Source organism: Heliangelus exortis, chromosome 16 (genome assembly GCF_036169615.1).
Source record: "Heliangelus exortis chromosome 16, bHelExo1.hap1, whole genome shotgun sequence".
Classification (NCBI taxonomy): Eukaryota; Metazoa; Chordata; class Aves; order Apodiformes; family Trochilidae; genus Heliangelus; species Heliangelus exortis.
In genome coordinates, this window is record NC_092437.1 from 2470755 (window position 1) to 2483579 (window position 12825).

Consider the following 12825-nt stretch of genomic DNA (forward strand, 5'->3'; position numbering starts at 1 on the left):
TTTATTATTTTTTTATTATTATTATTATTATTTTATTTTTGTCAGATAAAGCCACTGTGAGGAAAATTCCCCACTGGAGATCCTGGCTGGTGTCCAGGGAGGGGGAGGAGAGCAGGCAAGGAGCAGGATGAAGGAGGGAGGTGGAAGATTCAGCAGGAACCGAGTCCAGAGGCTGGGAAGCTGTTTGGGGAGAACAGCTCCAACCAGCACAGCCCAGCACCCCCAGCAAACCTCACAGCTCCTCCGGCTTCCCCTAGGGAACCCCTCCCAGGAGGAGGTTTGGTACAGCCTTGGATCACCTGGACCAGGGGTGCAGCATCATTTCTGCTCAGCTCCAGCACCAGGAGCAGCCCGGCCCCGTTCTCACCGCCCTGCCCGCAGGACTCGGCTGCTTCCAGCTCCACACTCCGGAATTTTCCAGCGGGTCTCTGGGCCGGCATCCCAGCCCCTGCCCCCTGCCTTCACCCAGCCCAGCCCCCGACTCCTCCCGAGCCCCAAGGAAGGAGTGGAAACGGTCATTTCTCTTGGTTTCTACTCCTGTTCATGAGCACAACAGTTCTGGTAATCATCATCATCATCATAATCATAGTACTAAAAACAGTATTTACAACAAGCTCCAGGTCAGAATTACACACCAAGCAAACACTCAGCACCACAGAGAGTAGGACGGGGTTAAGATCTCGCAGGTACCTTCTCAGATCCCACCAGCGTGGGACACAGACATTTTGACAGTTTCAACCATTTCTTACACACAAACATTTCATTTAAATTACTTTTAAATTATTGTTCTTTTTTTTTTTTTTCATTCTGTTTTGCTTTTAAACTTTTTAAAATTTCTTGTCACTACATGGATGAGGTGATGCTGGCCCTACAGAATGCTCACTAAGACAGCTGCTACTATAAACTGATCTGTAGCTATTGTTAAGAAATTCAACCTGCAGTTCCCTTCCTCTTTTTCTCCTAAATATTTTTTCATTTTTTAATCACTGGGGCTTTCTAACAGTCCTGTTTTCCCTCCAGCCTGGGTGGAGGGTTTGGGAGTACAGTAGCCCTTCCTCTTAGGAGCAGAGCATCCCCTAACAGGGGGGATCCAGGGATCCCCCCCAGTCCCACTGGGAATTCTGGGGAGAAAAGAGTCCCAGGATATGACCTCCAGCATAGAGCTGCTGCTCTTTGGCTTTCCCTGGGGTTTCAGCCATGATTTCTTTTTCAGAGGGGAGGAGAGGCAAGGGGATGGGAGATGGGGACCGGGGGTCCCTGGCTGGGCTGCTCCCCAGCCATCACCTCCTCTCTCATCCTTCTCTGCTGCCACTGGCAAATGTGGGGCTGTTCCTACTCCACTCCCAGAAATTATCCCTGACTTCCATCATTCTGAAGCTGATATTTGGCTCAGAGCAAACATCAAGATGTATAAAAGCCCTGGATAAGAAATCCGTACCTCCGTGACACTGCTGGTTGAATTTATTAATGCCTTAATTATTTTTCTTTACATTGGTTTAAGAAATTATTAAAAAAAAAAAAAAAAAAAAAAAAAAAAAAGGACAAAAACCCTCCGAAGAAGCAGTTTGATGGACTGCTCCATTCTCTATTTCATGGGAACTAGTTGCTATCCTGCTTAGAGGTCCCTATGACATGTGAACCCCCCACAAGTACCGACTATTAAGGATGCAGAAGCGTGTGCAGCTGGGGGACAAACACCAGGGGAGGGGAGGGATGGAGAACCAAACGTTTCATCTGGACAAACAAAATCAAATGTGGTGGTTGGCCGATGGTTGGTTTGTTAACAGGAATCAGGTGTGTGCTAGATGTGTAGAAAAGCCCTTTATCCAGAGATCTCCTCCCGCTGTTCCTTGTTCCTGCGGACCTCAGCTGCGTGCAGTTCCTGCAAGGGCAGGAGAGACACCAGGCTCACCCGGGCTGCCCCAGCAACCCCTCTCTGTGCCTCCTCTCCCACACGCAGGGTTTGCACCAGAGGACACGAAGGAGACCACTTTCCCATGGGATGCACCCCGAGGATGGGGCGTTACACCCACGAGCATCGAGCAGTGGGATGGGGGGAGGATGCAAACCTACAGCCACGACCTTCACAGCTCCTCTCTGCAGAGCCCCGGGAAGGAGAGCTCCTTCCTGTGGGCCTGATCCTCTGCCTTTGACCTTGCAGTGCTCAAAAAGCAGACAGATGACCTTGAAGGACACTTCTACTGACCTTGAAGGAGACATCCCCCTCCTCACAATGCTCCAGCCCGGAGCTGCTCCACACCCCCCTTCCCACCAACCAACTTCCCACTCCCCATCACCCATGGCACTGGGACCTCCCTACAGGGACCAGACCCCAACATTTCCCCCCCCTGTCAGTGACCCCCCCAAGCCCTCTCCCAGGCCCTGGCACTCGCCTTCTCACGCAGCCTCTCCCTCAGGGCTGCCAGGTGTGCCTCACGGATCTCCCTGCTCAGCTCCATCTTGTAGTTGAGTTTCTCCTCGGCCAGGCGGCTGAAGTTGTTGTTCTCCTCCAGGGCCTTGTGCAGCACCTCCCGCTCGTGCTCCCGCTTCTCCGCCAGCTGCTTCAGGACCTGGGCCTCCTGGGTCTGCCGGGGAAAGGTGGAGGAACAGGGGTGAGGCAACCAAAGAGGCTCTGAAAGTCCCGGCCCGGTTTGGGTGGGAAGGGACCTTCAAGGTTACCCAGCTCTGACCTCCTGCCACGGGCAGGGACAGCTCCTGCTAGACCAGGCTGCTCAAAAAACATCCAGAGACTGGCAGTGGGTGCTCTGCTCAGTGATCTTCCAGGGATGGAGTGAAATTCAGGGTGAATCCTGTTGTTTGCATTGCACAAACCCAGCGAGGATTAAAAAAAAATATATATTTTGTATTTAATATTCAAGATGTAACGAGAGTCTCAGCTCCCCTGAGAGGCTTCCAGACCATCTCCCCCTGCTCAAGCCCCCTGTGCCACCCCCTCCATCCTGTAATTCTCTGACTTGGGAGACACTGTGACACCTTTTCCCTGTTTGAGGCAATGTCTGCTGGGTTTGGTGCTCAAGGAGGGCAGGTGATGTGACGTGGTGGCCTTGGCACTGCTGGATTAATAGCTGGACTTGATTTTAAAGGTCTGTCCCAACCAAACCCATTCTCTGATTCTATGACTCTATGAAGAATATACCAATAAGTGTAAAAACACCACTTCCAGCCATTTTCAATGGCTCCTGCTGAGCCAGTTGTAGGGTTTGTACCCATCACAGAACAGTCATGGCTTTGACAGGACATCTCTTTACCTTCCTCCTCTCCTCTGCAGCCTCCAGCCTCCTCTGCAGCTCCTCCAGGGACAGATCCTTCTTCTTGGGGGGGGAGGAGAGGATGGGGCTCTCGGGAGATAAATCTGAAGGGGACTTCAGGATCACCTCGAAGCTCTGGCCTGATGCCCTCTTATCCAGCTGCTTCACCTCCATATCTTTGGCAGGGGAGGGGAGAAAGAACAGAGGCTCTGTGGAGCTGGGACACTCAGGAGAGCCTTGTCCTGAGGGCACCAAGGGACAGAGGACTTGGAGTGTTCCCATGTCCTCCCCTGGATGATTTTGTTCACTCTTTGAAATTTTCCCCCTCCGTGACCTCCCCCCACACCCCCACATCCATGCAATTAATTCGAATTCCCAGCACAGTTACAGAGAGGCTGCAGTGCTGGGAACACCTCCTGTAGGAAGCAGCCAGCCTCTGCCAGCAGCTGCTGACTGGGAAAAGGTGGGTTGGGGTAATAAAACAAACTGGGAGATTATCCAGAGAGACCCAGCCTGAGACAGGGATGGTCCAGGAGCACTGTGCAGGGGGTGAGGTGGCTCCCAGGGGATCAGGACACGTACCTCCATACTGATAGATGGTGTTGGGATGGGGCTGGGTGTGGAAACAGGAGCAGATGAGGGAGAGCAGGGACAGCTCCTTCATTTTCTCCTTGTAGGCTGAAAAACATGAAGCAGTGATGAGAAGAGGGTGTAACAGCAGCTGCAGCTCGTTTTCATGGAGAAATGAACCCAAGGAAACCCATTTGCAGCTCCCAGACTCTGCAGAGGCTTTTCCAGGCTGCTGTGGATTGCCAAGAAGTCTCCCCAAAGCACCTGTTCTGGAGCAAAGTTAGCTGCCAGTGGGGCCAGTGTGGGAAGACCCACAGCAGGAATTGACAACATATATATATATATATAGTATATATATAGGTCTAGGTTCCTGTGGAGGGTTTTCCTTCCAAAGGAGCTGGAACCCTGCAGCCCCTGTGTCTGACCACACTGGGACAGCAGCCTGGAGCCCTCCTCCACCCCACATCCCTGCTCAGAGGTAAAAGGATGCCCCCCAACCCCTGGAAACATTGCTCAGCCCCTGGCAAGCTCCTGACATTTCATAATTCTGGATTTCCCACACATCCCTTATGCTTCTGGCCTCGGTTTCTCCCTTCCTTACCCAGCTCCTGCTCTGACCTCCAGCCAGGAGGGAAGGAATTCTCTCCAGAGGAGGATCTGCAGCTCAGCTGCCAATGCCACCCTCACAGCAAGACCCTGCACTGGGGCAGGAAAGGGACAACCCCAGAAATTTGTGATACTAAGAGGCATTAGACACAGAAGGGGTTTTAAAAATAATATCCTCCTGTGTACCAGCTGCCCTCAGGAACACCTTTCAGCTCTTTTCCTCTGCCTTCCCACAGCTCCTCCAGAGGGGGAACAGTGGTTTCATACACCTGCTTCATCCTTGTACTTATTTTTCCTCCTAGCTACAGAACTCCATCCTAATTAACCCCCTCCTGTTGCAAGCTGGCAGTCCCTCAAGCTCACATCTTTACCGAGCATTTTTTTAGCTTGCTCCACATTCTGATTTTAATACTCCTCCCAGTTCTGCTGCTCCCCGCAAACCAGATACTATCATTTTACATCATCAGTGCCAGCAGGACATCTTTGATTTTGTTCTTAGTGAAAGCAGCCTTTGGGAAGCCTCGGGGAGTGCTGCAGCAGGCTGGGAGTCACAGCATGCAGCAGTTTAATGCAGCTCATGATGGGTTGCCAGGAGCCCAGGGAAGGATCCATCCCCTGGGCTGACCCAGGGCCCAACATCACCGTTCAGAGCCACGCTCCAGGGGCCTGGCTGCACCACGATGTCTGCTCCTGGGTGGAACCAAGACACAAAGCAGATGTGCCACACCCCCGGCCCCTTCCTTAGCTGCCTCCCAGCTCCCGCTGCAGAGCACGGGGGGGTTCATTAAATGAGGATTTAATTACTTGAACTCCAGTGCATCTGCCCAGCGCTGCTTTCCCAGCCCAGTCCCTCCTTCCAGCAGGTCCCGGGTGGTGATTTCACAGCTGCCTCCATCCCATCGGGACCTTTCCTGCCCCTTTTTCCCCACTGGAGAGCAAACTGACCGCCCCTCTCCCTCGATTAAAAGGAAAAGGAGGGAGAGGACAAAAGGACGGGGCCTCACGCAGCTGCGGAGGGCTCTAAGGAGCCTCTGCGGGTCCCTCCTCCGGCGCCGGAGCCCCCAGCTGCGTCCCACCCGGCACGGGTGGGGGCACCCACGGGGGGATGGGAGACACGGGGGGGACAGAGCCTGGAGAGAGGAAGGGGACAGAGGGGACAGCAGCGGGACGAGACCCCCGGCTGGGGAGTGGGGAGGGGTCGCTCAGCAGGGGGAGAGGGGGGGGACGGGACTGGCCCTGCAGAACCACTGGGTCTGTCCCCTCAGAACCATGGGACCTGTCCTTGCAGAACCACCGGACCTGCCCTGCAGAACCACTGGGTCTGTCCCCTCAGAACCATGGGACCTGTCCCTGCAGAACCACCGGACCTGCCCTGCAGAACCACTGGGTCTGTCCCCTGCAGAACCATGGGACCTGTCCCTGCAGAACCACTGGGTCTCTCCCCTCAGAACCACCGGACCCAAGTTCTCCTGAAGCAAGACCACACCCGAAGCATGGGTAAACGTAAAACTCCCGGGGAAGCAGCCACTTCCTCAACATTCCCAACTCTCTATGCCCTGTGTCCAGCACAGCCAGGCCATGCTCTGTTTATTTTGCACACCCCAGACAACAATTCCTCTTTATTAACATTTTCCATCTCGTTCCTCCCTGCATTCCCATCCTTCTGCCCATTGCAGGGAGGAGCAGGGAGGTGACCTGGGTGTTCCCCAAGCCCCCCGGGGGCTCAGGGTGCTCTCAGTTTTCTTTCTCTCCAGCGACTCATTCCCTGTGCTCCCTCTGGTGCTGCAGGGCACATCCCGCACTACAGAGAGCAGTTATCCATCCATCCGAGGTGTTTATCCCCAATTAACCCCCAGGGACAGGTTCCAGCTGCTCCAAACGCAGCTGATCGGTGCAGGAGGGGGAGGAAGAGTGGGCAGGGATGTGGTGTGAGAGGAACCAGAACCATCTGCCCTCTCCTGATGTGTCTGGACCACCAGGCTCCTCACCCAGTACTCATTAAAAAGTTCTGTTCTCTGCTTCCCAGGCAGATAAAATGAACCTGGAGAGTGAGCAGCCTGACTCTTTGTTCAGTGTTTAATGACATCCAGCAACCCCGAGTCTGGGCAGAGCAGCAACACAAAGTCATTCCTAACGAGCCAGAGGCACAACACCACTGATTTATCTGAATTCAGGCAGCTGAAAAGGATGAGGCCGGGTGTGTTAGGCCTGATGGCAAGGTCAAAGGAAGGTTATTACAAGAAAACAATTTGGTTTGCAAAGATAACTTCAGAGAAATAAAAATGGCTTCCATAAAGAATGTAGCATCAGGAAAAAAAAAAAAAAATGAGAGCAGCCACATCAGAGATGTAGCCAAGAGAGAGAAGGTAGAGAGACAGGGAATGAGTCCTTCAGCACAAAGACTGCAGTGCCACATACCCAACAAAAGCAACCACGTCCTCTATAAGCCCTGAAAGGCTCCAGATAGTCCCACCTGCCATGAATCCTCCCATAAAAATAACTACCAGACCTTCCCTTCAGTCTAACTCACTTCCACCTTCTGGCTGGCCAGTTTCCAAGAGGGAGACACAACCCTAGAACACCAGTGAGTTGTTTGGTTGGGTTTTTTTCACCATCCCAGCTGCTCACCACAAGATTTGGGGCCCAGAAGTTACCGTGGGCTCCTGTGGAACCACCCATGAGAAGAGGCAGCTGTGAGGGTCATTCTGCCTTCTGCCAGGCATCATTTCCAGCTGATGAATGCCACACCAACCCCTGTTCTGCACCACCCATGTGCCAAGCAGTCACTCAGGCTGTAGCTTGGGGACACATGGGCTGTCCTCAGGACAATAACCAGGGAAATCTCCTCTTCTATGGGCACAGCCCCACTGCCTGGGCTGGGTGGGGGGCTGATTGCCAAGGAGCAGGAGATGATGGCCTGGGGGGCTTCATAAAGCAGAGGAAGGAGCCAAATGGAGGCTACTGTCCCAGAACTGGGAGAGTTGGAGCAAACACAGGTCCGGTTAGGGTGAGACAAGGAGCTCCGTGCTTCCCGCATCATTTCACCATCTCACATCTCTCCTTTCACCCCAGATGCCTCCCAATGGTGGGGGAAGTTGCAGAGCGCTGCGGGGTCCTGCTGGACACCCCTCCTGCAGCCGGCAGGAGCCCGGGGTTGGGTGCAGGAGGTGCGGGAGGAGATGTGAGGGCTCAGCCCTGCCCGGCCCCGGGTTCAGCGCCGCAGCTCAGCCTGCACTGAGCATGTGCTGCTGCTGCTGCTGCTGCTCCGGCTCCAAACCAACCCCCCCGGCCAGCAAAAAAACGCCTGAGGGGGCAGGGAGAGAAGAGAGAGGATTGCTGGGCTGGGGGAAGCAAAGCCCAGGGGTCTTTTCATCCCAGGGATTGGTTTGGTTGTTTAAGCAAACCCAGGAAAATCGCCCCGAGGGGGATGACCCCCCCTCCCCCCCCCGGTGTCAGCTGCAGTCACAGCTGCTCTCCCTCCAGCATGGATTGGCTTTTGCTGCAGATAAAGAAGAAAATAATGAAGAAAGCAAAGAAGGTTCTTTCCTTCACTGAAGGATTTCCTTACTTGTCTCCTCTGCAGTCGCAGGCTGCTCTCCAGCCCTGCTCCAAGGGCCAGAGGTGATGGGAGCTGCTGCAGCGGGGCGAGGCTCAGCCCTGCTCCCTCCCTGCCCAAACTCTCCCTCTTCTCTCCCTTCCAGCCACAGCCCCGTGGCTCCCTACTCCTCTCCCTTCCAGCCACAGCCCCGTGGCTCCCTACTCCTTGAGATTGTTTCTCTACTTGGTCTGAACCACAGAGAAGCGCAGGTTCTCTGAACACATCACGGTGAGTCCCCTTTGACAGCAAAACTGCATTTTTGGGGAGACGAAGCCAGCCACGGGCCAACCAGGTGGGCTGGGAGGGTCAGAACGGACCCACTGGAAAATGCCACCCCTCGGGTCACCCAAGTTCGATGCAACCTTGGGGCAAAGGGGTGGTGAGCCCCAGCCCTCCCTCCCACCCCCACTTGCCAAGCCAGGTCCAATCCGGTTCTGTAGGAGAGGGAGGCAGAGGGTGGGAGCTGCCGGGTCGCTGGGACAGGGATGCTCCCAGGAATGCAAGCACAATAGCTGGAGATTTTCTACCAGAGGCACATTTTTACAATGCTGCTTTTCCATCTTTAATCACATGCAAAGCCTGCCTGGGATCAGCTGCACCCTCCTCTCCCCCACCTCGTCCCCCTCCTCCCCCCCCAGTATCTCTGTCCTTCTCTCCACTGCATCTGCTGGTCTTTGAAAAGGAGAAAGGAACAGTGACTGAGGAGCAGGAGACATGGAAAAGGCAGGGAAAGAAGCAAGAAGTGTCCCTGCCCTCCTTGGGGCTTGTTCCCTGCCTGGGGGGGGGAGATAAAGCACTGCCCACTTTTCCTTTTTGTCTGCTGGTCCTGGTCAGCCCAGGATTTATCTTCTTCCCACCCAAGCCCCTCTTTATCCCCTGCAGAATTCAGAGACATTTCTAGAGAAAACTTGTTAAAAAAAAAAAAAAAAAAAAAAAAAAAGGAAAAAATGAAAAAGAAAGAAAAAGACCCTCTAAACCCACCCACTGCTCACTGCACTATCTCAGGCTTTTCTTCTCCTTCCCCCATGCTTCCAGTTGGAGCCATTGGAATCCCTCCTTCCCATTTCCCAGGGACAGACTCATCTTTGGGGCTGGGCTGGTGGGAGGGTGGGCAGTAGCCACAGGGCAAGCTGCCATCCTGCAGCCTGAGCCCCGGGTTTGCTGCAGGAGGGAGGAAGGGTTTCCCTTCCCTTCCCTTCCCTTCCCTTCCCACATCTGGTTTCACCCAACGCCATCAGAGGCCGCTCCCCTGGAGCATCTCCCAGGGAAGGAACAGGAGCTGTGGAGAAAACCTGGAGATGGGAAGCCCAGAAAACACACAGAAACCCATCCCCGTTCTCCTGGTGGCTTCGGGGGGATTTTTTAGGGTGTTACTGTCAGCTTTTTCTCCATGTCTTTCTTTCCCTTACCTATTTAGGTGTTACTAAATCTTCAGAAAATAAAATGTAACTGCTGATGTCTCTGCGTGCAGCTACACAGCGTGCAGATTTTTCTTAGGGGAAAAAAAATTAAAAAAGGAAAAAAAAAAAAAAAAAAAGGTGCTGTCTCACGTTACAAAAATGAGAATTAAAATGAGAATTAATCGCCAGGCAGCAGCATCTCCTGACGGCACAATGTAAGGGCAGTGATATTTGAAATTGCCAGGTTTATCACCGGTGTAATTCTATTGAAATAAAAAGCCCACCTGCTGCCTCTCATCAGAGGGGTGTGTGTCTGGGGGAGGCAGGGGAACAATGCTGCCCTACCAGCTGCCTCCCCTGCGGAGAACTCCCCCGGAACGCACGGGGAAAAAAAACTCACCCCCCCCCCCCCAAAAAAAAAAAAACCAAAACAACCAAACAACCAAACAAAAAAAAAACAAAAAAACCCCCCAGCAAAAAAAATCCAAACAAAAAAAAACCCAGCAAAAAACCAAAACCACAAATAAACCTCAGGATAACGATAAAAAAAACGGAACAAAAACCAAAGCAAGCAATGAAAAATGATGGTTTAATAACTGTTCAAAGAAAAATGTAAGATAGGGAGCGGGCGGTACCTGAGACGGTGCTGGCCATGGTGCTGCGGTGGGTGCGCGGTGGTGCAGGAGCTGCGGTGCTGCAGTGCTGCGGGGAGGCTCTGACTCAGCTGGAGGGGGCTGCAGCCATCGGGGGGGGCTGGGGGGGGAGCCCGGAGGAAGGGGAGGGTGGGAGGGGGGGTAAGGAAAAAAAACAAGGGTCACTAGTTCAGAATCTGAATTAGCGTATCAGGCCGGGGGGGTTGGTTGCGTGGCTCTGCCGCCGGGTCCCTCCCAGCCGGGGCTGCTGCCAGCCCCGCAGAGACACGGCGAGGGGGGGCGAGGGACACACCCAGAGAGGAGCCGGGAAAAAAGGGTTTCTGGTCCTCCTTTTCCTCCCTTTCTTCTCCGCTCCAGACGGGCTCAACTGCTTTTTTCCTTTGCTGAAAGCAGGAATAAGCAAATTCACGGATTTTTTTTTTTTTTTTTTTCTTGCTAACCAGACGTTCCAAGGCGGTGCCCCCTCCTCCTCCCCCTTTCCCTTCTCCTGTCCCCTCCCCGTGAGGAACCCAAACCCTGCAGCAGCTTTGGGCGAAGGGTGGGGGGGTCCCAGAGGGGCTCAGCAGGTTCAGGGGTGGTTGTTGTGGTTTCCTTTGAAGCAGCACAAAAGGGGCTGGGGTAGGGTGGGGTGGTGGAAACTGCTGTAAAAGTGGAGGAGGAAGAACAGAAGGAGCCTTCATCGGGACTTCCTTTGGTTTCCACCTTCCCCAGGCACCATGATGTCTTTTCATTTTTTTTCTCCTTTTTTCCCCTAAAATTTCCATTTATGGCTGTTGTCAGGATTCAAAGCCCCTCTGCTTCTGGAGCATCACACACAGGAGGGACCACTGAGCCCTGTCCTGTCCCTGCTGCCCCTGCACCCACCAACCCCGCCTCAGCCTCAGCCCCGGTGGTGATCCAGGGGATCCCAGCAGATCCAGGGGATCCCAGGTGATCCCAGGGAATCCCAGGTGATCCAGGTGATCCCAGGTGATCCAGGTGATCCCAGGTGATCCCAGGTGATCCCAGGGAATCCCAGGTCATTCTCCACCCCCATCCTCTGTCCCTCTCCTGCCAGATGTTACCCCACCAGCTGCAACCCCCCCAAAGCTGCCAACCCCCCCAACACTTCCCCCAGCTGCAGGGAAGCTCAGGTTGTGCAGGAGCTGCTGAGCGGTGCCTAAAAAAAACGCAGTTTAAAAGACAAATAATTCATTTTTTTTGTCATTCCCTGTTTTTCTTCCCTCCAGTCTCCAGCTGTCCTGTTGCCTCCATGCCCCAAGGCCAAGCAGGCCTGAGGAAGGAGAGGAAGAGGAGGAGCTGTGTAATTCTGTCACTCGAGGCTGGGGGCAGCTACAACCCAGCAGGAGGTGGTGAGGAGCAGGGGCTGCTGCAGACCCCTCCCCAGACCCCCCCTTTCAGGGGTTCCCCCCCTCTCACTCACAGGGCTGTTACCACAACACCGTGGCTGCCATCAGAACTGGAGCACCAAGGAGGAAAATGGGTTTATTTCCCAGCAGGAAAGAGACAGAAACGTTCTGGCTCATCTGGACTCAAAGGAATCAAAGAATTTGGTGGTCAAACAAAAGTTTATTCACTGTTGCCATGGGAACCATCACGTCTCAGAAAGACAACGAGTGGCAACTTAATCCTCTGAGGAACAACTCATGGGGTGCTCACAGGTATTTGTTGCTGCTCACAGGTATTTCTTGCTGCTCACAAATAATTCTTGCTGCTCACAAATAATTCTTGCTGCTCACAGGTATTTCTTGCTGCTCACAGATATTTCTTGCTGCTCACAGGTATTTCTTGCTGCTCACAGGTATTTCTTGCTGCTCACAGATATTTGTTGCTGCTCACAGATATTTCTTGCTGCTCACAGGTATTTCTTGCTCCTCACAGATATTTCTTGCTGCTCACAGGTATTTCTTGCTGCTCACAGATATTTGTTGCTGCTCACAGGTATTTCTTGCTGCTCACAGGTATTTCTTGCTGCTCACAAATAATTCTTGCTGCTCACAAATAATTCTTGCTGCTCACAGGTATTTCTTGCTGCTCACAGATATTTCTTGCTGCTCACAGGTATTTCTTGCTGCTCACAGGTATTTCTTGCTGCTCACAGATATTTGTTGCTGCTCACAGATATTTCTTGCTGCTCACAGGTATTTCTTGCTCCTCACAGATATTTCTTGCTGCTCACAGATATTTGTTGCTGCTCACAGGTATTTCTTGCTGCTCACAGATATTTCTTGCTGCTCACAGATATTTCTTGCTGCTCACAGGTATTTCTTGCTGCTCACAGATATTTCTTGCTGCTCACAGATATTTCTTGCTGCTCACAGATATTTCTTGCTGCTCACAGGTATTTGTTGCTGCTCACAGGTATTTCTTGCTGCTCACAGGTATTTCTTGCTGCTCACAGGTATTTCTTGCTGCTCACAGGTATTTCTTGCTGCTCACAGGTATTTCTTGCTGCTCACAGATATTTCTTGCTGCTCACAGGTATTTCTTGCTGCTCACAGATATTTCTTGCTGCTCACAGATACTTCTTGCTGCTCACAGGTATTTCTTGCTGCTCACAGGTATTTCTTGCTGCTCACAGGTATTTCTTGCTGCTCACAGGTATTTCTTGCTGCTCACAGATATTTCTTGCTGCTCACAGATATTTCTTGCTGCTCACAGGTATTTCTTGCTGCTCACAGATATTTCTTGCTGCTCACAGGTACTTCTTGCTGCTCACAGATATTTCT

At 52.8% G+C, this 12825-nt stretch overlaps 1 protein-coding gene across 1 annotated transcript; it reads right to left on the minus strand.

The window, feature by feature from the left end:
• STMN3 (stathmin 3) lies at window positions 1-10465 on the minus strand. Its single transcript, XM_071759394.1, has 5 exons — window positions 10079-10465; window positions 3852-3947; window positions 3270-3445; window positions 2394-2585; window positions 1-1882 (listed from the first exon to the last, which is right to left on the minus strand). The coding sequence occupies exons 1-5, from the start codon at window positions 10095-10097 to the stop codon at window positions 1823-1825; spliced, it is 543 nt and encodes a 180-aa protein (XP_071615495.1). The 5' UTR covers window positions 10098-10465; the 3' UTR covers window positions 1-1822.
• Window positions 10466-12825: the final 2360 nt, after the last annotated feature.